The following is a 21,657-nucleotide window of genomic DNA, read 5'->3' as shown; positions in this document are numbered from 1 at the left end:
CACAATGATAGCTTTGCTGTAAGGCACTGCAGTGACAGCAGTAGTTTGAAGGACGCAAACTAGCATCACTGCATACTATGACCAGATCAGGGGCTGGAACCTTAGTTATTGTAAAAAGTAGTATTTAACAAGCATGCAAGGTAGTGGATTTAATCTTTCTTAAATCGACTGAAGGTTTGGCACACAAAACCAAATCAAATTTATTTTGTTATTTTTCAAAATGAGTAGAATAAAGGACAAGGTTTTTGAAAATAAATACAAACTGATAGGCGATGTGTAAACCCAAAGCTCACTTACTCTGCAATGGATCACTACTACATGTTGAGGATCGTTGTTCAGCCATGACTCCATAGCCTTGCAGATGGTGCACACCTTATCAAGAGGCGGAGCATGGAGATCAGGCCACCCCACATCCATAATCTGAAATCAAACAAGCAACATTCACAAGAGGTGCCTTGACCCTAATACTACATATTAAAATTTGGCTTCAAATAATTGTGATGGTGAAGATTCTCCACATTTTTTCCAACCCCAGATAATTATGTCATTCAAATGCCATGATGTAACTAAAATATGCTTACTGTCTCTTAAGGGGAAGATGGGGATTTGTTTGGGATTTTTTTAAGAAACTAGTACTTTTATAAAAATAAACAAGCAAACAAAAAAATCCCCCCAAAACCCACCAACTACTCACAAATGACAACATTTGTGAAGATCATGATTTCCTGAAAAATTCTCAATAAGAAATCCAGGTATTTTACAATAGTAAAATATTCAGAAGATCAAAATTAGAACAAACAATGTTAACTAGCCTGGTGCAGTACTTTGTGGTTGTTTTTATTTAATTTGCAATTTATTTCCTTTATGTGCAACAGATTTGACATCTCAACATTTTGTTCATATCTTCTATTGAACTTTAGTTTCTGTATAAGTTTACTCAACCTATTATTCTTATATGCATATAATACGTTAACCTTAACAAAACCAGTAACCATGAATAACTTAAATCCTTCAAGATCAATAAAGCATTCCTAAGTTCAAAATTAGGAGTTCTAGTAGTATTTTCCTGGGGTAGAATATATCCCTGTAAATATACTGCTATACACACACATCTGTGCTACTCCAGCCTTATAACAACTGCCTAAGAGTACGTGCATATCATCTTTTACAACAAACACACACAACAATCAGTGAGGAGGAACAAAATCCAGACACATCAATAGCTACCTTCCTTATGTCTCAGTTGTGCACAGAAGCAACTATGAAAAGACAGCACAAAAGGGAAGTCTATATCTGAACCAAGTTCACTAGCTTCAAGTATCAGACTGTACATTACAGTATATAACCCCCAGTATCCTGTGACTGTACAACGAAAGTACACTTGGAGTAAAATTTATATCACTCAATAGGAATTTTTCAGCAGTCACAATAGGCTTCAGGCCTGTGTGCAAAGTCTTAACAAAACACAGGAATGACTACATAAAGCACAAACCTAAGAGACATAAACAGAAAAGGGATGAATGTAGGGGCTTTTTATCATCTTCCAAAAGTTGTTCTCTTACTCTGTATATCAATGTTTGCATAGCTTCAGGGCTTATCAGGCCATTTAGGCTGTATATAACACTAGAAAGAGAGGTATGTTATAGAAGACAACCAATACCTTTGGGTTAAGCTTGGCAAGGTCATATCTCTTTTCAGAGAGATTTAATACCTGTTCAGAAAGAAAGAAAAAAATTATCAACCATCAACACTTCACAGGTTATGTAGTAAATACCTATATTTGAAACACATGATAATTACAATACACTACAGTGCTAAGGCTTCAGTTTTGCCTACTGCTTTGCTAAACTAAACTAACATTTGAAGTCAGGTAGCACTAGCAAATGTATTTTAGGTATTCAGTTATAGATGAAACTAGAGATGAAACAAAATTAGCATAATTTTAATTGTCCTTTTTCAAAATGTACATTTAATTATTTCACATGGCTTTATTTTAGTCAGAGATATACTGAGAGACCTGGGCATCATGCAGAATAACTGCATGGCGAAAGAATTAAAGAAAAGCTTAGGAGGGTGGTACAATCTTAAATATTTGAATTTGAGAGTTTGGCAACAAAAGTAGTCAAAACTTCCCAGGGAAGATACAGCATAGCTATTTAACTATAGCTTAGTCTGTGAGATGTTTCAACTCTTCTGTTAACCCATCAGTACATTATACATTCAGTGCTTAATAAAGAACAGTTAAGGAGATAGGCTGCTAAATGATCATAAAGATAAATAAAAATAAAGCAGTGTATACAAGTATTTCTGTCTCGTTCGTTAAGAAATGCCTGCTGCTCACTGATGTGGTACTTAAATTGAATGTGCAACCCCATCATGGACACAGTAGAAGCAGGAAGACATTACACCATCCTCAGGAAAAAGCATACTTTTCTAACAAGATATTCATCCAAAGAAAGAAGTCCCAAAATTAACAAGATAGCCAAGAAAACATCTTCTATTTTAAGATGTATAAGGTTCTGAAATTACACGATATTGACCATAAAGGTATACATTTCATACACATTTTCATTGACATCAAACCCCAAAAGAAAGCATAAAACATCTTTCTATGATGAGCAACATGGTCTTTATTCTAAGATACTGTTTGCATTTTAAAACAGATTACTGCTGAAGAACTAAATGGCAAGCAAAAATTTGTATGTGCACTGTCCATGTATTTTGGATCAGGAAGATGTATCAATATTTACAATTAAGACTATAGTTATCCTTCCAGAAATACCAACTGTAACATAACAGGAATTAAACCAGAAGCGTCTTATACAAATAACTCACACAAACTGCTGTAATTTTCTATCAGTAGTAATATTTGCAAAACACTTTCATGGAGAGTTGTATTTCTCAGTACAGAATTCTTAAAACTAGTGTTAAAACTTTATGTTATGAGACCAATCACCTAAAATTTTTTACAGAAAAAAAAAAAAGTGCTATTTGGTGAGAACTTCTTTTAATTCATCTTGTTGTATTTATATGTAACATCAATTTAAAATTCCTGTGTGTCAGGATACAACCCTGTTCATGATGAGTATTTTCACTACTGGATCAGATGCCCAACTCAAAGATACTATTGTACTGAAGTCCCTTCAAGCTACAGAGATCAAACTGACTCCAGGAACCCTATCAGTGCAGAGTAGAGACCAGAAAGTACAGGAATCAACACTTCAAATCCAACAACAAAACAAGAGGTCACAGAACTCTTTGAAGAGAAGCATATGCTATAAATAGATGTTAGTGGAAGACTAACTGCATCCTTTTTAGCATATTGTAGGTCTACTTATGTTTGTGACAACAATTCCTCTACTGTTAGAGCAAACTAAATATTTATGATTTTTTGTTCATACTGTTTGTAACAAACCGAGACTCAAACAGGCAACAATGCACTCCTCCATCTTTAGATGTATCATTTCTCTGTCCTCACTATCAACTGTAGTGGCAACAGTTTAACATATATAAAAAAAAACTGGAGGCAGAACAGCTAGGTAAGCAATGACAAATGATAATTTGTAGTATACACTGCTAGCTGAGATCCTGATGCAATGAAATAAAATTGTTCCCATCAATTTCAGCAGAACTGCTCACTTGTATACCTGTTTGGGGCAGGGGGTGGATTTTTGATTGGGTTTTGGGTTTTTTGCTTCTATACACATGCCTCTTGAGCAGGCTGAAGGAGTCTTTGAAACACAACAAACAAAAGATAGTTTAAAAATTAGTTCTCTGGATCTACAATCTGGCTTTGGTTTGCCAGGTTATCTTGCAAATTTGCAGATACCTATTTGGAGCAAACAGCCTCGAACTTGCTTTTAACCAAGCCATCTGATTTCCAAAGTACTCGTTAGAGTACAAGTAGAACAAAACTAAAACAAAACCAAAAAGTCCCACAGATTCAAACTTTGCAAGACAAACTGATTGCAAACCTACTTAGAGGGGGCCCTAAAGAAGACTTACTATGCATCAGATTTTTATAATACAAAGAGGTATTTGAGATTTAACTGGACTGAGACTAAAAGCTTATTTCACAAGTATCAAAACGCTGCTGTCACATGGGAAAGGCCACTGAGAACAGGTGAATTTGAACAAGTAAATCTTTACATACAAGTCACCTTTGAACTATTACTATCTTGTGCCTTATAAGCTACCAGCACCTGAAGCCAAGGTCAAGAAGGCAGCATGCTGAGGACATCAGCCCACATTACAAGTGCATCTTGGGGACCACAGCTGGTTCATAATGCACCTGTGACACCTCAGTTTGTGAGCAAAAGATAATATATTTACATCATTAGGTGGAATCTCTCCAGAAACTAATTTCCACCATGAGTCAAGTTCATGGTCCTGAAGCTGTGGATTTGATTCTAATAGTTTTCACATGCTAACTAAAAAGACAATAGAAGAAAAAAGTAAATAAAATATTGGCTCTGTTTTAAATTTACCTGCACAGAACAAGCTGAGACAATACATGCCATAAGGTTTAGATGCTCCACCCAGAAAACAGCACAGGAGATTAATAGTTTGGGTCATCATTTAAAAATAAATATTAATTCTGCACATAGAGCTCATTATAGATTTGCTTACAACTTAATTTCCTATAGAAAACTAAACAGCAGGAAAAAAAAAAGTGTCTAAATCAAGTTAATGAGAAAGAGCTGGACAGAACACACAAATAGCAACCCTACTTTTATATGTTGTTTCACAATATATAGTGGAGACAGCCAAGACATGATGGTGAGAGACCATTAGGTACCCAGCTGAGGACCTAGATGTAGCTGGCTGCTAAAAAAAAAATCAACGCACTCCACATTGCAGGGTGTGTATGTTTCAAATGTATGCTTTGGACAACGGAACAGTGCAATAATTCTTTAGCATTTTACTACGTGCTATCACAACAGAGACTGCAGTGCCACCAGCAGAAAAGTGCTTTAATGTCTTTCCTTGCCTAAGAGCTTAAAACATCAGTGAAAAATCTTAGACTTGCTTGCAAAGCTGTAAGAGATGGACCAAACAGACTTTAGATAAGCAACTTTTAGTTTGTAGGTCCATGTATACCATTATAAGTGGTCTTCCTGCAGGACAGAAGATGATGTATCACAAAAGACTGATTACATACCAAGTAATTATCCCCATGTTTGGATTTGAGCATTCGGGTTACATCTTGTAGATTGTGGAGGTATGTTTCCTCAGAACAGCTAGCAGGGAAGGATACAGCAATGATCCGCTCTGTGATGTAAGTGAGGTCAAGTTCATAGCCTTCCTCCATAATGTGATCAAAGTCTGCACTTCTGTGAGGAAATTAAGATGTGTCAGTTCAGAGCAAGGCAGCCGAGAACAAGCACAGCATATTAATGAGAAGAAACAACTTGAACTCATACAGTCAAGCATCTGGTGTTTCAAATATTTTCATTACAGTTGTAACTTATTAAATGACTACAGAGATCGAATTATTAATTTCAATACACAAATGGACTTAGCCAAACAAATCTACAATGAAAAAATCTCCGTGACAAATAATGCAGAAAAGCAGTAAAATGAACTTTGACAAACACTAGTGCAGCAAATTTGGGAGTTAAACAGAAAACATACAGGTACAGATACATATCTGCACAAATCTCTTCCTGTAGAATTCTGCAAATGCTATATAAATTGGTAGATTCACCAGTGATTTGTAAAACACTGCAGATAGATACCATCTTGCAGTCTGCTCTGAGTAACACTAAAGTGAATCCAAAACGAGTCCCCAAATTCCAACAGACACCAATGTAATGCAATTAATCTCACAGGTTAGTCTACGGATACTGTTTAACTTCTGCTCTTCCAGGTTGAGTGCACAGCCAGGCATCTTACCTTGTCCTTCTTAAAAGAAAAATCAGATTACAGACATTCAGTTAAAAGTAAGATCAGCAAATATGCCCAGTTTTTTTTTCAGACAGGGACTGTAAAAACGGTCCTTGCATAGCAGTACATGTCTTGCAGAAATCACAACCACAAATAACAAAACACCTAAAACCACCACAGCATTATGTGACACTACTATATAAAGTATGAAATACTTGCCGTGATCCTTTGTCACAACTGAAAGAGGAGTTCTTTGAAGCACTGCTGGAATTCTAGAACAAAGAAAGTACAGCAGTCAATCCAGTACCTTCCTTATTGCCGCTGATATCAATGTTCCTGCCTTTTTTTTCTCATTTAGTATGTGCATACTGTGGAAAACTATTCCAACACTAGAATAAGAGAGTATCACTGCCTTATGTTTTGACTGCAAACACTGTGGTTACAGCCAGGTTACATCCAGCTCTTCCTACAGACTCACTACTACCTCTTCCAACACACTGCTCCCAGAGGAGGACTGCTTGTCTTTTGTACTCTTCTTCATAACTGCATTAAGATGAGAGAAAACATTCAGTGGACTTCTGAAGGTGGAGCTTCAATTTCTGTATAAACCTGCAAAGGTAAGTTCCTCTCAAGTGTTTCTCTTATGACGATATCGAAAATATAGTTAATTCTTTCCAGTATCAAGAGTCCTGGGAGTCCCAGCTAAGTGGTTTTGATTTATGAGAATTTAGCGTGTGTCTTTTGTAGTCCCACTTGTTCAGTAAGAGTAACTATGCACTAAAAAAATGTCAAAATGAACCTTAATAGTAGAATTTTTTTCACCTAATTTTAGCTGTCTCAGAATTAAGCTCTAGTGTGATAATCACCCAAGCTCTCTGTATGTAATAGAGAGAAACAGAGACACCTAGAGGGGGCAGTATCCCTTCCTTCCAGAATAGGTTTTTAGAAAAATAAGTTAAATAAAAATAAATAAAAACATTTACTTTCCATTTAGATATATCTTTTTATACAGAAAATCAGAATGTTCAATTTAATAACATTCATCAGTAACTCCATAAGAGAAAGAGTATTCACTCCTCTTCCTGCCCTGAATTTTTACTTACCATCCAGAAAAATGCCTAGAAAAGCTTATTCAGATGAAGGCCAAGAGCTGGAAAACTGATAAACCATATCTATTTTGACTAAACACATGACAAATATTCCCAAAATAACTTGTGTTCAAATGGAAGAGGCCTTAGAATGTTCCATACAGTGACACTGTATATCAGAATCTGGGAACAGCTAGGACACATACATGCATAGAAGTGGCATGTTTACTTGCAAAATTTCTGGAAATCAATTCTTTTGGCAAATTTTCAAGCACACCTGATGGCATAAAGTGCACCTCACCTAAGTGCTTCTTTACAGTTCCACTAGTTCCCATCTTTGACAACAGAAAATGAGGAAACTTCATGGTATTTTCAACTTCTTTTTACTCAATCTTTCCTAAGAATTTTAAAGGCTGCAGCTTATACACCATGGGTGCCAGAACAAGTAAATAACTAATAACTGAAATTCAAGACAAAGCTTTTAGTGTGTTTTGGATTTATAATTAGAAAGCAACTAGCAGAACATGACTCTCCCTCCACTTCCTTGGTCTCTGTTGGTTGCACAGATATATCCATTGCTTAAGGAGTACTTCCACCATTTAAAAATAAATTTTATGACTAAATCTCCCTGCAATCTGAATAATTAGTCATTTATTGGATTTCTCTTGTAAGAAAATAAGTGATAAAATCATTGCCTATTGCACACTTAGATCATATAACCTAGTATATAATCTAGTAGCACTGAGCATATAAGCATATGAACAATAGCATAATGCAAACCACTAGCAGAAAAAAACCTTGCAGATCTGTATTTAGTGTATACATGCTGCGTCACCTACTGAAATGCACAGTACTATACCTTTTTCCTGCTCTGTGTACAAAAATAGATAATCCTGACACCTTCCACAATTCAACAGCTGGTACAACTTAAAACCTACAATATCAATGCTGTTTGAAAAAAATTTTCTTGAGGTACCTGTAACAGTTAAAATCTAGCTGATTGGTTGAACAAATAAAAATATAAATATATCAGTTTAAAAGGACCCTTCTTCTGAAATCTCACTTGGATATCATGTTTCATTGAACCGTCTCAAACAGCTGCAATACTCTTCAGTCTATCATTATGAGTACACTTTTATAAAAATTCTTCACAGCTCCCAAAATCACAGTACTCTACCCTTTTCAAAAGATACTTTGATTAAGTGAGACTTCCCAATGCCTATCTGTGGTGCATCAAACCACAAACTTTAAGTTAAGCCTTCATAAGATCAAGATCACCTTGTACATAATACATTGACTACAGTCAATGACTTGTTGGAAAATGGACATACAATCAAGGACACATCTCCATTTTTCTGGACATCCTCTAGATTATAGTAACTTCCTCCACTCTTCCATAGCTTAATTACCTTGTAGCTAGCGATGCATTCTTTTTCCTTGAGTTCTTCCTTTCACTGTTTGTTTTGTTTACTAATTATCAATGACTACACCACTAACTTTTCCCTTCACAGCTAAAATATTTAGGAAAATCCAACAAAGATATAATATATGACTTACTAGAGAGGCAAAATGGTTACAGAAAAATCTTTTTAAAGGTTTGATGAAATACATACCCATACACACCCCTACAATATGTTCTTAAACCCATGAAGAAGTTGTTACAACATTTCTCACAACAAGCCAACCGCAAACATAAGCCATATCTTACCATGCTTCTGGGTGAAATCAGGTTTAATAGTCAATTAAAACCAACCTTTAACTTCTGTAACTGTCTCTTTTTCCAACATTTCTGGGTGGTTTCAGAGTCATTTCACTGATAAGAAGGGATCCTACTTCATTCTGGACCAAGTCATACGTACCTACCAGCAGAATATGAGTTTCACCAAGCACAGGATTCAACAGCACAGGGCAGGCCATCCATAAAGGAAACTCATCTTCATGCAAGTAAAACCACCTCACTATTTTCTGCCTTGCTGCACACTGGAGGGATAATGGCAAAACATTTGGCTAACCTTCCAAGACAAGAAATGCTATCTGGCATCTTCCAGGATGGACAATTACACAGAAAATCTTGCAAAACTAGAGACAATTTTCATTTCCTGTCAACCAACAGCTGTAGAGAAGATGAAGGGGAACCAAAAAAATGGTTCAAAATGGGATGTTTAACCACACCTGGCTAAAAATCTAGAGTTGTAACAAGGATAGATCCAGCAGAACTAGCATTTGATTTGTTGCCAGTAGAATAGACTGCCCTGATGTTATTATTTTTTAAGATTGTTCCCATGATTCTTGTTCCCCTGCTTCCCTGGGACTGCCTGGCAATGTAAACTGTATAACCAGTCATTCGAGAAGCAGAGTTTAAAAAAAAGACCCACCTCCCATTTATCTATTCATTCAGTTTTAAAGAATTTTTGTATCCCAAACCAAAAATCATAAATGTTATCCCTATGTAAAACGTACAAAGAACCTTTTGGTCAGACAAATGTAGCTGCAATTGTATGAAAGCCAGCAGGGGGAAGTAATTGCTTCTCAAAAGACAACTGTCTTCCCTCCAGCCATGGAATTTTAATAATAAGCAAATTCATTGCATCTAGGGTACTGCATCATTGCCCTTTTCCAGTGAAAACTCAAGCTATGCAACACTTGTTTGACATCTTCCTTATTGCTTATTTCACATCTTTAGCTCCTGCATATAGTCCTGGGTACACTGCAGAGGTTGCTATCCCAACTTTCTCAAAAATGCAGTCCTCTGACGAGTCCAGTACAGCCTAGGCACAATACAGAAGGTAAGAAACAGGCCAGTATTGAATTCTACAGTTTTCACCAGGTCACAATAACTTAACTAGAAGGTCAGTTTCCCAACACAGCCTGCTGTCAACAGAAGCACAGGAAGCAGGCAAGACAACAGTTAAATCACAGTCTGGATAACACAGGGCTTTGAGATCAGTCCCATTTATTCACCTTCCTCTGACACCAAAGACGGTGAAGTTCATTATGGATTACCTGGTCTGACTCAAATAGTAAGCTTGTGCTGACCCAGGCAGCAGGGTACATCTCGCATCTTTGCAATCTCTTTTCCAGTCTCTACACAGCTTCAGAGGAGAAACGTAACACACACATAGTACAGGTCATCTCACATAGTGTGGCACTGACATGGCATTGAGACACCTTTTGCACTCGTCCAGAAACAGAAGGAATAAGAAAACCTCTCTGCTAAGCCTGCATGCCCTTGCCTATGAAGAAAGGTTGCCTCATGAAAACAATCAAGTAGAAAATAATGCCCGTAAAATAAATAAATCATATCTGTAAAATATCATGTCTCTCAGCAAGATTATCATCCTCAACCTTTCCTAGAACTGAATAAGGGAACTAGAGTTACAGCTATCAGGCTTACACACTTCTTATGCTAAATATTAAGTCCTCTGTAGCAGAGCTTCAAAGACTGGAAAGACCACAGATGGAACAAAGGATGAAAGGAGATCAGTTTTACCACAGATAAATTTATTTGCATTTTATCAGTATGCTGATTCACTATGTTTTATACAACAGCTCTGGAAAAAAAAAAAAAAAAAAAAAAAAAAAAAAAAAAAAAAAAAAACCTAGTATCTAAACTGCTAGTTTCTAATGGGCCACACATGGCCTTAGAAATTCCAGGTGGGATAATGATTCACCACTTTTGAGACTAGAATCACAGGCAGGCTAAGAAAGCCAAATGAAAAATCATTCAGTAGCCTTTCCCAAGGCCCTGTTCCTGGCATTGAACTACAATATAATAATACAATATCTTAAAAGCAATCTCAGCAGAATATAAGATTTACTGGTTTCAAGGACCAGGTTGTTTTAAACAGCTGAGACAGCTGTACATTAACTAAATGCTCCTCTGAGGAACAGCATTATTGAAAACTCATGGCTCTAGGATCTGACATGCATTCACACAGCTCATCTATTTCCCTCCTGGGCTCCTTCTTGAATGAGAACATTAATTAGTAAGTCTAAGGATCAATGGGAAGAAACTGTGACTTAAAGGTATCAGGACATATTTTGAAAAAATGGCATGCTCCCCTGGTTTCAGCTGGCATAAAGTTAATTTTCCTTCCTAGTAGCCAGAATAGTGCTGTGTTTTGGATTCAATATGGGATTTGATATGAGAAGAATGTTGATAATACACTGATGTGATCAAGGACTTTCCAACTCCTCACGTCCTGTCCACGTACAGGTGAAGAAACAGCTAGGAGGGAGCAGATCCAGAGCACCAGATCCAAACTGGCCAATGAAATATTGCATATCCTATAACGTCATGCTCAGTATATAAAAGAGAAGCAGCCAAAACTGCGGGGGTTTCCTCTCTTGCTTTCAGGATTGCAATTGCAGGATCTTGGTATTTTGAGATTGCTAGCCAGGAACAGGCGAAGTATCAGTCAGCAGGTGGTGAGTAATCACATTCCACGTTACCCATTTGTGCTTTCTGTTATTGTTTTATTTTAGTTATTAAACTGGTTTTATCTCAAAAGACAAGTATCCCTTCACCCCTCCAATTTTCTCCCCATCCTCCTGGGCAGGGAGGGTGAGCAAGAAGCTGTGTCGTGTTCAGCTGCCAGCCAGGTTTAAACCACAACACAGGGATCTATTGAGAATACAAATATTTTATTTGTTCTTATTTTTAATATTGATACAAGCCTCAGAAAACCTGATTAACTACTCTGTCATAAAATTAAATGTATTTTATGCAGCTTTTAATTAGCTTATGAAACTTTTTTCCACACAGTTGTTCACCAAACAGCCACAAATAAGAATACAAATAGAGAGACCAATCCACAGGATGCCTGAATGCATTTTAAGCACATTTCTGAGGGTATTTTCATTCCCAAAGCCATGGCTAGGAATCAGAAGAAATTATCTAACCTATTCTAAGGCATAGTGTATAACCATAGAATAGAATCACAGAATTGCTTAGGCTGGAAGAGACCCTTAAGATGATCAAGTCCAACCGTTAACCTAACACTGTCAAGCCCACCACTAAATCATGTCCTTAAGTGCACATCTATAGGTCTTTTAAATACCTCCAGGGATGGTGACTCAACCACTTCCCTAGGCAGCCTCTTCCAATGCTTAATAAATTGTTTGGTGACATTTTTTTTCCTAATATCCAATCTAAACCTCCCTTGGTGTGACTGAGGCCATTTCCTCTCATCCTATGACTTGTTACTTGGGAGAAGACACCAACACCCACCTTGCTACAGCCTCCTTTCAGGTAGTTGTAGAGAGCAATCAGGTCTCCTCTCAGCCTCCTTTTCTTCAGGCTAAACAAGCCCAGTTCCCTTAGATGCTCCTCATCAGACTTTCACTCTAGACCCTTCATCAGCTTCCCTGCTCTTCTTTGGACATGCTCCAGCACCTCAATGTCTTTCTTGTAGTGAGGGGCCCAAAACTGAACACAGGAATCGAGGTGCGGCCTCACCAGTGCCGAGTACAGGGGTCAGATCCCTTCCCTGTCCCTGCTGGCCACGCTATTGCTGACACAAGCCAGGATGCCATTGGCCTTCTTGGCCCCCTGGGCACACTGTTGGCTCATGTTCAGCTGGCTGTCGACCAACATCCTGAGGTCCTTTTCTACCCAGCAACTTTCCAGACACTCTTCCCCAAGAACACTACAGACTTGTAGTGTTGCATGGGGTTGTTGTGACTCAAGTGCAAGCACTTAGCCTTATTGAACCTAATGCAATTGGCCTTGGCCCATCGACCCAGACTGTACAGATGCCACTAAAGAAGGGACCCTCAAGCAGATCAACACTCCCACTCTACTTTGTATCATCTGCAAACTTACTAAGGGTGGTCTTGATCACCTCATCCGGATCACTGATATAGATATTAAACAGAACTGGCCCCAATACTGAGCCCTGGGGAACACCATTTGTGACTTGCCACCAACTGGATTTATCTCCATTCACCACAACTCTTTGTGTCAGATTTTTACCCAGCAAAGAGTGCACCTGTCCAAGCCATGAGCAGACAGTTTTGCCAGGAGAATGCTGTGGGAAACAATGTCAAAGGCTTTACTAAATTCCAGGTAAATATCGTCCACAGCTTTTCCCTCAGTCCCTAAGCAGGGCACCTTATCATAGAAGGAGATGAGGTTTGTCAAGCAGGACCTGCCTTTCATAAACCCATGCTGACTGGGCCTGATCACCTGGTTGTCCTGTATGTGCCATGTGATGGTGCTCAAGATATTCCATGACTTTCCCTGGCACTGGGGTCAGACTGAGAGGCCTATAGTTCCCTGAATCCCCCTTCTGGCCCTTCTGGTATATGGGCATCACATTTGCTAACCTTCAGTCAACTAGGATCTCCCCAGTTAGCCACAACTGCTGATAAATGATTGAAAGTGGCTCAGTGAGCACTTCTACCAGCTCCCTCAGTACCCTTGGGTGGATCCCATCCACCCCCATAGACTTGTGTGTGTCTAAGTGCTGTAGCAGGTTGCTAATAATTTCTCCTTAGATTACAGGGTGCTTCATTCTGCTCCCCATTCCTGTCTTCCAGCTCAGGGGGCTGGGTACCCCGAGAACAATTGCTCTTACTATGAAATACTGAGGCAAAGAAGGATTAAGTACCTCAGCCTTTTCCCTCAACCTATGCCACTACATTTGCCCCTGCATCAAATGAAACATGGAGATTCTCCTTAGCCTTCCTGTTGTTGTTAATGTATAGAAATACTTTTATTGTCTTGGACAGCAGTAGCCATAATAAAGTCTAGATGGTCTTTGGCCCTTCTGATCTTCTCCCTACATAACCTCATGACATCCTTGTAGTCCTCCTGAATTGCCTGCCCTTTCTTCCAAAGGTCATAAATTCTCTTTCTTTTCCCTAAATTCCAGCCAAAGCTCTCTGTTCAGCCAGGCTGTTGGTCTTCCCCACCGACTCATCCTTTGGCACATGGGGATGGCCTGCTCCTGAGACTTCAAGATTTCCTTTTAGAAGAATGTCCACTCTTCCTGGACTCCTCTGCCCTTCAGTACTGCCTCCCCAAGGGACTCTGTAAATGAGGCTCCTAACTAGGTCAAAGTCTGCCCTCCAGAAGTCCAAGGTAGCAGTTCTGCTGACGACCTTCCTCCCTTCAAAAACTATATTATTTCATGATCGCTGTGTCCAAGATGGCCTCCAGCCATCACAACACTCATAAGTCCTTCTCTGTTCACAAACAACAAATCCAGTGGGCTGCCTTCCCTAGCTGGTCACTCACCAGCTGTGTCAGGAGCTTTGTCTTCCACACACTCCAGGAACCTCCTGGACTGTTTCCTCTCTGCTGTATTGTATCTCCAGCAGACATCTGGGAAGTTGAAATCCCCATTAGAACAAGGGCTAGCAATCATGAGACTTCTCCTTGCTGCTTATAAAATATTTCATCTACCTCTTCATCCTGGTTGGGTGGTCTGTAACAGACTCCCACCATGGTATCTGCCTTGTTGGCCTTCCCCTGATTACTTCCCATAAACACTCAATCCTATCATCACCATCATTAAGCTCTACAGAATCAAAACACTCCCTCACATACAGGGCTACTCCATGGCCTCTCCTTTCTTGCCTCTCCCTTCTGAAGAGTTTATAGCCATCCATTGCAGCACTCTAGTTGTGTGAGTCATCCCACCATGTTTCTGTGATGGCAACTAGATCATAGTTTTCCAGCTCATCTGTTTGTTGCCCATACTGTGCGCATTGGTGCAGATGCACTTTATCTGGACTACTGAACTTGCCACCTTTTCAGAGGGAGATGCCCTAAATCCTATGTGACCATTCTCAGGTGCTTCTATGGTTTCTAACACATCAGTAACCCTTGAGTCTGCTGCCACATAGATCTCCATCTCCTACCTCTACTGAGAAGGCAGACTGAAAGACCTCACTAGCACACCATCCCTCAAACATTGAGGTGCTTCCCCCAGGCTTACCTCTAGTGTAACAGTTCTACATACTCCAGGGTACTAGAGAAAAGATAAGACAATGAACTACTGCTCCACCATGATAATTCCTACTGAAACAGTAGTTGCTTTTAGAAGCCACAGTGAAACACATGTTTGGATGTCTTGGATGAGAACCAAAATTTGCATCATCTTTTGGCCTCTGGCTTTATAATGATTCCTAATGTGGAAAAGAAAGAACCATGCCTTGTGAATAAAAATGTCTTCGTATTGCTGTGTATCTATTCCTTTAGTAAATATTAAAAAAATTCATAAAAAAAAGGTCTTTGAGTTGACTCTGCAGAAGAGCTCTTATTTTTTCTTCTGAAAACACCTATCTGTTTGGCTGTACATTTTATTTTTGTTCTGTAGACTGTGTTCTCTAAAAGTAACAATCTGTTCCCATGTAGTATAACAGCATGAGTCCAGGCAGATATGCCCCTTGCAAGTAGCAGTGAATGCCTAAGTTATAAATCCCAGCTTGCTGTCTCCCTGCCAAAACTACCGTCTCGTACCTTCTGGCAAAGCTGCTCCCACAGTTCTTCCCTATAACACTTCAGCCAAGACAAGCCAGGCTCCCCTAAACAAGTTAACTGTAGGGCTTTGTAATCCAGTTCATCTGTACCAAGTTTGTGGAGCACTTGGATATGAAGTTCTAACTACCAATCTGCAAGGGCAACAAGGAACTAACCAGGGCAGGAAAATCATCTTCCAACACACTTAGATTTAGAGAAGCCCTGCTCACAGCCTGAAAGTTCCTGATATCACTGGGTCTTCTACCCATCCTCCTCTTTTAAAAAAATTGAAATTCGTAAGAGGGAAAAGGCACATAACAAGTTTTTGCTAAGGTCTCTTTAGGAGAGAATACTGAACACATGTAAAGTCCATATTCTACTGAGAATGAGGCACAATTGATGTTTTACTTCATATACAATTTTACATTTGAAAACTGTAATATTTCTGAAGTTTTAGTTCTATAATGTCTCAAGACTACAAGTTCACACTGAGGTTCACACTGAGGCCCTTTAAATGTAAGAAAATGCACTTCTGACTTCTTGAGTAAGAAAGTGTTATCCACGCCTCAGAGCTATCCCAAACATGAGAGTTAAGCTAACAAACTTTTGGTTCTGACACTACCTAGAACTCAAGCCAAACTCTTTGCTGATGTTTACACAGCTTTCCTATAAAGTGGTAAGGGCTGATGCTAGAAATACTGCATAAGCAGTCATGTTGCTAGGAAAAAGACAGAGAGTTTTTCTTTTCTGGACCAGATCCACGGACCAAGATGCAAAGGAGAGAGAAGAAAGGAGAAAAAATCCTAAGGCCGAAAAAGGGTCAGGCAGGTTAAAGCAGTCTCTTCCAATTTAGTTCTTAAAACAAAAAGAGAACAAGCATGGCACAAATTTAGGAGGAAGAGAAGTCAGGAAGACAAGGAACACACCTCCCATTAGCACTACACAGACAGTATGTGTGCACAGAACTATCTACAAAAGCCTTGTCCAGGTAATGGTTGCATCTAGCCCCACTGTCTGGAAACAACACTTCTTATGAATCCCATAGCCTTGTAGCTTTACACCTCCTCTCTTTCCTAAACAGGAATAGTTGTTCCTATCAATGTCCTTCAGTTAGAAACTTTAATTTCCCAATGACGCCCTGCCTCTCATCCATGTCACCTTTTGCTCCTGGGGTATACTGGTCCATGAAAAGTAGGTATGAAAAATTTCAGGAAACTTGCTAATGGTCAAATAATAACGAACATAATAGGACAAAAGGCACAGCTGAAAGCATTGCTTGCCATTAAGGCTGCCTTCAAAATGGCTACTACATGTACAGAAAAAAAAAAAAACAACCCACACACAAAAAAACCTATGACCTTGGCTCAACCAGTACAAAAAACCCTCTGAAGTATTCAGATGTAACACAATGAAGCTAAAAACTTCCAACTAACAAAATAGAAAATGATCTGCAATTATTTCCCTCACAACATAACTCATTATTTTGCTTCACATTTGTTATACTAGAAGCAGCTGCCAAAACCAATTATTCACATGCAGACACCTAACGGGGTTGCTCTAATTCTGATTTTATTTTAGTTAGTTTGCCTAATTAAGGAAGAGAAGAGTGAAAGGAGAAACAGGTCTCAGCACTAGACATTTTAGCTGGTTTCAATACCAAATATATTCTAGCAACTTAGAAATAATTATAATTTTACTGGAACAGTGTGGAAAATAGCATGGACCCAACCACAGAGATGACATCACCGACACAAGTAAACAAACTATACTGCTAATACAAATGCAACCTCTGTGAAGGTCTCCTGCCTGCATGGGTAGTCAAGGATCAGAATTCTTCACACCCTGCTCAGAGTGGCACCAGCAGAAACCTGTAGCACTGAACCACAGATGACATCGCAAAACAAATGCAATGTGCACAAGTCTAATGCTGTGAAACAGATGCTCATTTATTGCAACAGAGACCTGCTCATGAATTAAACAATAAATCAACAAAGACCATATCTTTCAAGTTCCTCCCTCTGCCCCTTTTTAAATGTTTCTATCTTTCAAGCAGCAAATCAATAGTTTAATCAGCTGCCTACTAGCAGACAGTTAACTATAGGCATATCCCATGATTATTTAGAAAATCAAAGAAACTTGGCATCTCTGATAAAAGGCATTGCAAAAACTTCAAAAGTTTTTCTCCTTACTCATTTCACAGATATTGTGCTGAAAGTATACTTACAAGTGCTATCAGTATTGAAATGTGCAATACTTCCCATTTGCAGAAATCTATGTCACTTAGAAGACTGAGTTCTATTGCACTTCAATAAATGTATTTAATACTACTTGTACCAGTAAGTACTACAGCATCAATAATAATAAAGGGTTGGAAAGAGGCATTTACTTTGTTTTGTAAATAACATGGCACAGTAACTTGAACAAATAAAAGCTAAAAGATCAATTGCATATTGACTACAATACAAGAATGAATATTCTTCCTGCTGAAAAAAAAGTATTGAATTTCTGTACTCATGTGAATACAGTCTATGACGATTTTAATATTTCTTTACTTCTCCCCTGCTTGATTTAGAAATAAGGAACAGAGTTCAATTCATGTGTCCTGGATAAACTCGGGGGGAAAAAACCCACACTAATTACCCTAATCAAAGGCTAATTTCACAGTATAGAAATGTGTGCGCTTTGAAAATGGCTAGCAACAAATGCTTTGTGAAGATGTAGTAAAAAATAAGCGGCCATAAACAGGAAGATAAATCAGTCCAAGTAAAGGAAAAAGTAGTAATGAAATGGAATTACTTACAGTTCTGGTTACATGATTTTTAATGCCGTCAGAGTTATTAGCCTGTAGAGGGAAAAAGGTTAAGAAAACTGACTTTAGTTTTCCAGATAGTTTAACTACATCCTAAGAAATCCCCTCCTGACATACACACAGCAAATAAAATAAATCATTCAGAAGTACACATACATTCTGTAGTATTAACAACCAAACTGTCTTTCAAGCAGGTATGAAAACAAATTGATTTTACATTATCATCCTGTGTATTTGGGTCTTGTAAACCAGCACTCAGCTATTGATAGTGCTTACTCCAAGTTACAATATACATGGAGATGTATGCTGTTAACCATGTATTCCCTTTTGCATTTTTTCCTAATCTCTCATTTTATACTTTTTCAAGAAAACAGACACTTGTGTGGGTATTGATGAAGTGAGATGCCTAGGATTTTCTTTAAGAACTGTGTAAAATCTTAGTTCAAGGCTTTGAAACAAGTATCTGTAGAGATTAAAAAAAAAAAAAAAAACCACAAAAAACACACCCCACCCCCACCCCACCCTCCCGAAAAAACCTCAACTTGTTGAGAGAAGCAAGCCAGTCCATTAACGTGAAAATCTAACATGAATCACCAGAAGCACAATCTTCCATCAGTACATGCTTTTTTTGTATTGATGACTCCAATCAGCATAAAATCAAGATAATGTAATAGGGAAGTACAGTGATAAGACTGAGTAAAAAACAACCTCAAAATGTTTGCTTAAAATTTAAAAAAAATGTCAAAATTTGACATTTCACAAGAGAAGATACCCTAGATTAAGGATTTTACCATTTGGAATTATAATGGGAGAATAACAGAAGTATTTGACCTTGAAAAACACTCAAAATGAGAAAACTTAAGTAACACTGGAACTAAGTCAGTGCCGTAGCTTAGGTAAGACTGCACCAAGCATCAGCATTCCCTACTTCACAAGTCTGCAAAGAGTGCATTTTGCATAAAGCAATGCCTAATGCTCAACTGCATGAAACTATTGCTTCAAAAGATAATTTCAAATTCTGTGTTAAAAATCAACAAGGTTTTCCTCAGAAGACATTAAAGCCAAATTGCCACAAGCTATTGGTGCTGTAGCAACAGGGTTATCATTACTGCTAACACCCCATATGCAACTTTACCCTAAGTAATGCAAAATCATTTCACAGTCTGGAAAATCTTGCATGATTTTTATACATTTATACAAATTTTATACAGAACAGGAATTACTGAAATATCCCCACTGAAATAGATACCTCTGTAACAAAACAAAACAGCTGCAACACTCTGCAAGCATTTAGGATGAGAAGTGCAAACCTTATGCAAATCAAACTATTTATCTTGTACATTTAAAACAAACTAAAAGGGGCAGGAAAGGAACATGTGAAAATGCACAATGAAACATGTTCTTCCTCTTTGTGATTTTCACTGGCACACTACCCTATAGGGACTAAGTGACAAGTAAAAGTAACTGTTGCTGCACCTTACTTATTTGGAGAGCACAAAGGAGGGAAAGTCTCAGGAAACTGCTTTTTGATTCTAGGTAGACAACTAGGCCATCTTAAAATGGTAGACAAGAAAATGAAAACCAAGTTCTTCCTGTTGAATCACTTTGACAAGAGCTGGATTATCCTGTAACTCCAAGACTGTGCAGTAACTTACAGCTTGGAAAGTGTTAAAAAAAAAATAAGCTAAAGCAGCACATACACACACAGGAACACAATGTTTGCCGCAACTAAAAATACCAGCCTCTGCCCAAAACAGATTATAAGTACCCCTGCATACTTACATGGCCACACACCCATGCATACTAGTAGTGGTACAACTGAAAATCTGACTCCAAAGCCGCCTGTGGGAAAGATGCTTTGAACTAGAGATAGAGCTTTGTAACTGTCAACTCTATTTGGTAGGTCACTGAAGTTCAGATACTCTAGTTGCAAATCTCAACTGGAAACACAGTTATAGATTTTCAGAGTGCAAATTACAGTAGCAATACCTTGCTTAATTCAGGGAGCCCACACACAATTTACCATGGCATAGGTACTGCACTAACCGTAACCCTTACGATGTGAGATTGGCTCACAGTTAACCCTTGAGAATAGGCTTTGAGGTTGTTTTTTGCTTAAAAGCTTGACTTGGCTTGTTAGCTATCCAATCTCCACAGTGTTAAACATACAAAAACCTGTCAGACAGAACATACAGCCAGACCAATGCTATTAATTCAACCCAGAAACCCTAAACCAACTCAAACTTCAAAGTTTTTCTCAGCAGATTAAAGGTGATATATAGGACAAACACCTGTATCACTATAACCTTAGTTATTACTATTTCACAGTCTTAGGACACTCATCGCTACTGAGCAGAAATAAACAAACCCATATAGGAAAAGGCAAAACACATAAAACAGTTTTTTGACTCATGTGGGGGTCTCTGTAAAAAGGGACTTTGTGGACGCCACAAGCAGAGCGCTTTGGAAAACGCAACGTTTTGCTCTTCATCAGAAAGTTCATACACAAGCTGTACTGAGCACCTACCCTTCCAGAACAACTAAGCAGCCTATTTATGTTATTGCATATAAAATAGACATATAAATAAGGTTTACACCTAATCTTTGCCAGTTCAAAGGGATTTTCTCCTAGTATCGTGCAGTTTAGTGCACTTGATCGGTGTAGTCTGAACATTTTTCAGGGTTACTAGGAGATGGAACATTAAATAACCAGCAAGAATATCATCCTCCTCTTTCTTTATGTTCTGAATTTGCTCTCCAGCTTGCTGAGTCCCTACTGAAGTGCCTCATATTCTCTCACTCCACTAGAAACAACAGCTCTCTCCACCTTACTACAGAGAGGAATGCAAGAGTGCTAGAAGCAAAGAGCTTGACATAACTAAGTGGCAGGATCACAATGTTCCCTTTTTCTTCTGACTTAAGTGGGAGAGTGTTGAAATAAGTTCTAGCAAAAAACCATAAATATATGTCTTTGTGTACACACACACACACACACGTACACACACAGAGTAAACAGATGCCCAGCATCTAACCCCTTTCTTTCAAAAGTGGTCCACCTAAGGATGTACCCTCAAGTCTCCATACACTCCCTGGATGGCTTTAAAATGGTTACCCCCAAGCAAAATACTGCTCCTCCTGCTGCCTATTTATCAACTCTAGGATTAAAATTATAAATATAACTCTTCAGTGGCTAAATACTGTGGTACACTCATTAGATATGTGGAAGATTCAACGCCAAGTCTCTGCTGGGACACAAATGAAGGGGAGCTTTGAAAGTATATTCTAATACCTGTTCTGGTTTGAGCACAGAGGGCAAATGAGTATCATGCAGCCACCCTCTTGCTCCTTCTCCCTCAGGAATGGGAAGAAGAAAATACAACAAAAGGCTTGGTGATAGAGACAAGGAC

General features: G+C 38.5%; 1 protein-coding gene across 4 annotated transcripts in view; it reads right to left on the bottom strand.

Annotated features, from left to right (window-relative positions):
- The window catches only part of TNS3 (tensin 3), a 200,180-nt gene that overhangs the window by 106,438 nt on the left and 72,085 nt on the right, over positions 1-21,657 (bottom strand). For all 4 annotated transcript variants that reach the window (XM_026841769.1, XM_026841770.1, XM_026841767.1 and 1 more), the window contains 5 exons: positions 18,242-18,283; positions 6,106-6,158; positions 5,162-5,333; positions 1,661-1,711; positions 298-420 (listed from right to left, as the gene is read on the bottom strand). In XM_026841769.1, the coding sequence (XP_026697570.1) occupies positions 298-420; positions 1,661-1,711; positions 5,162-5,333; positions 6,106-6,158; positions 18,242-18,283 (441 nt within the window). The remainder of the gene's footprint in view (positions 1-297; positions 421-1,660; positions 1,712-5,161; positions 5,334-6,105; positions 6,159-18,241; positions 18,284-21,657) is intronic.

Source organism: Athene cunicularia (assembly GCF_003259725.1).
Source record: "Athene cunicularia isolate RWA chromosome 2 unlocalized genomic scaffold, athCun1 chr2_part1, whole genome shotgun sequence".
NCBI lineage: Eukaryota > Metazoa > Chordata > Aves > Strigiformes > Strigidae > Athene > Athene cunicularia.
This window is presented reverse-complemented; position numbering and strand designations above follow the sequence as displayed.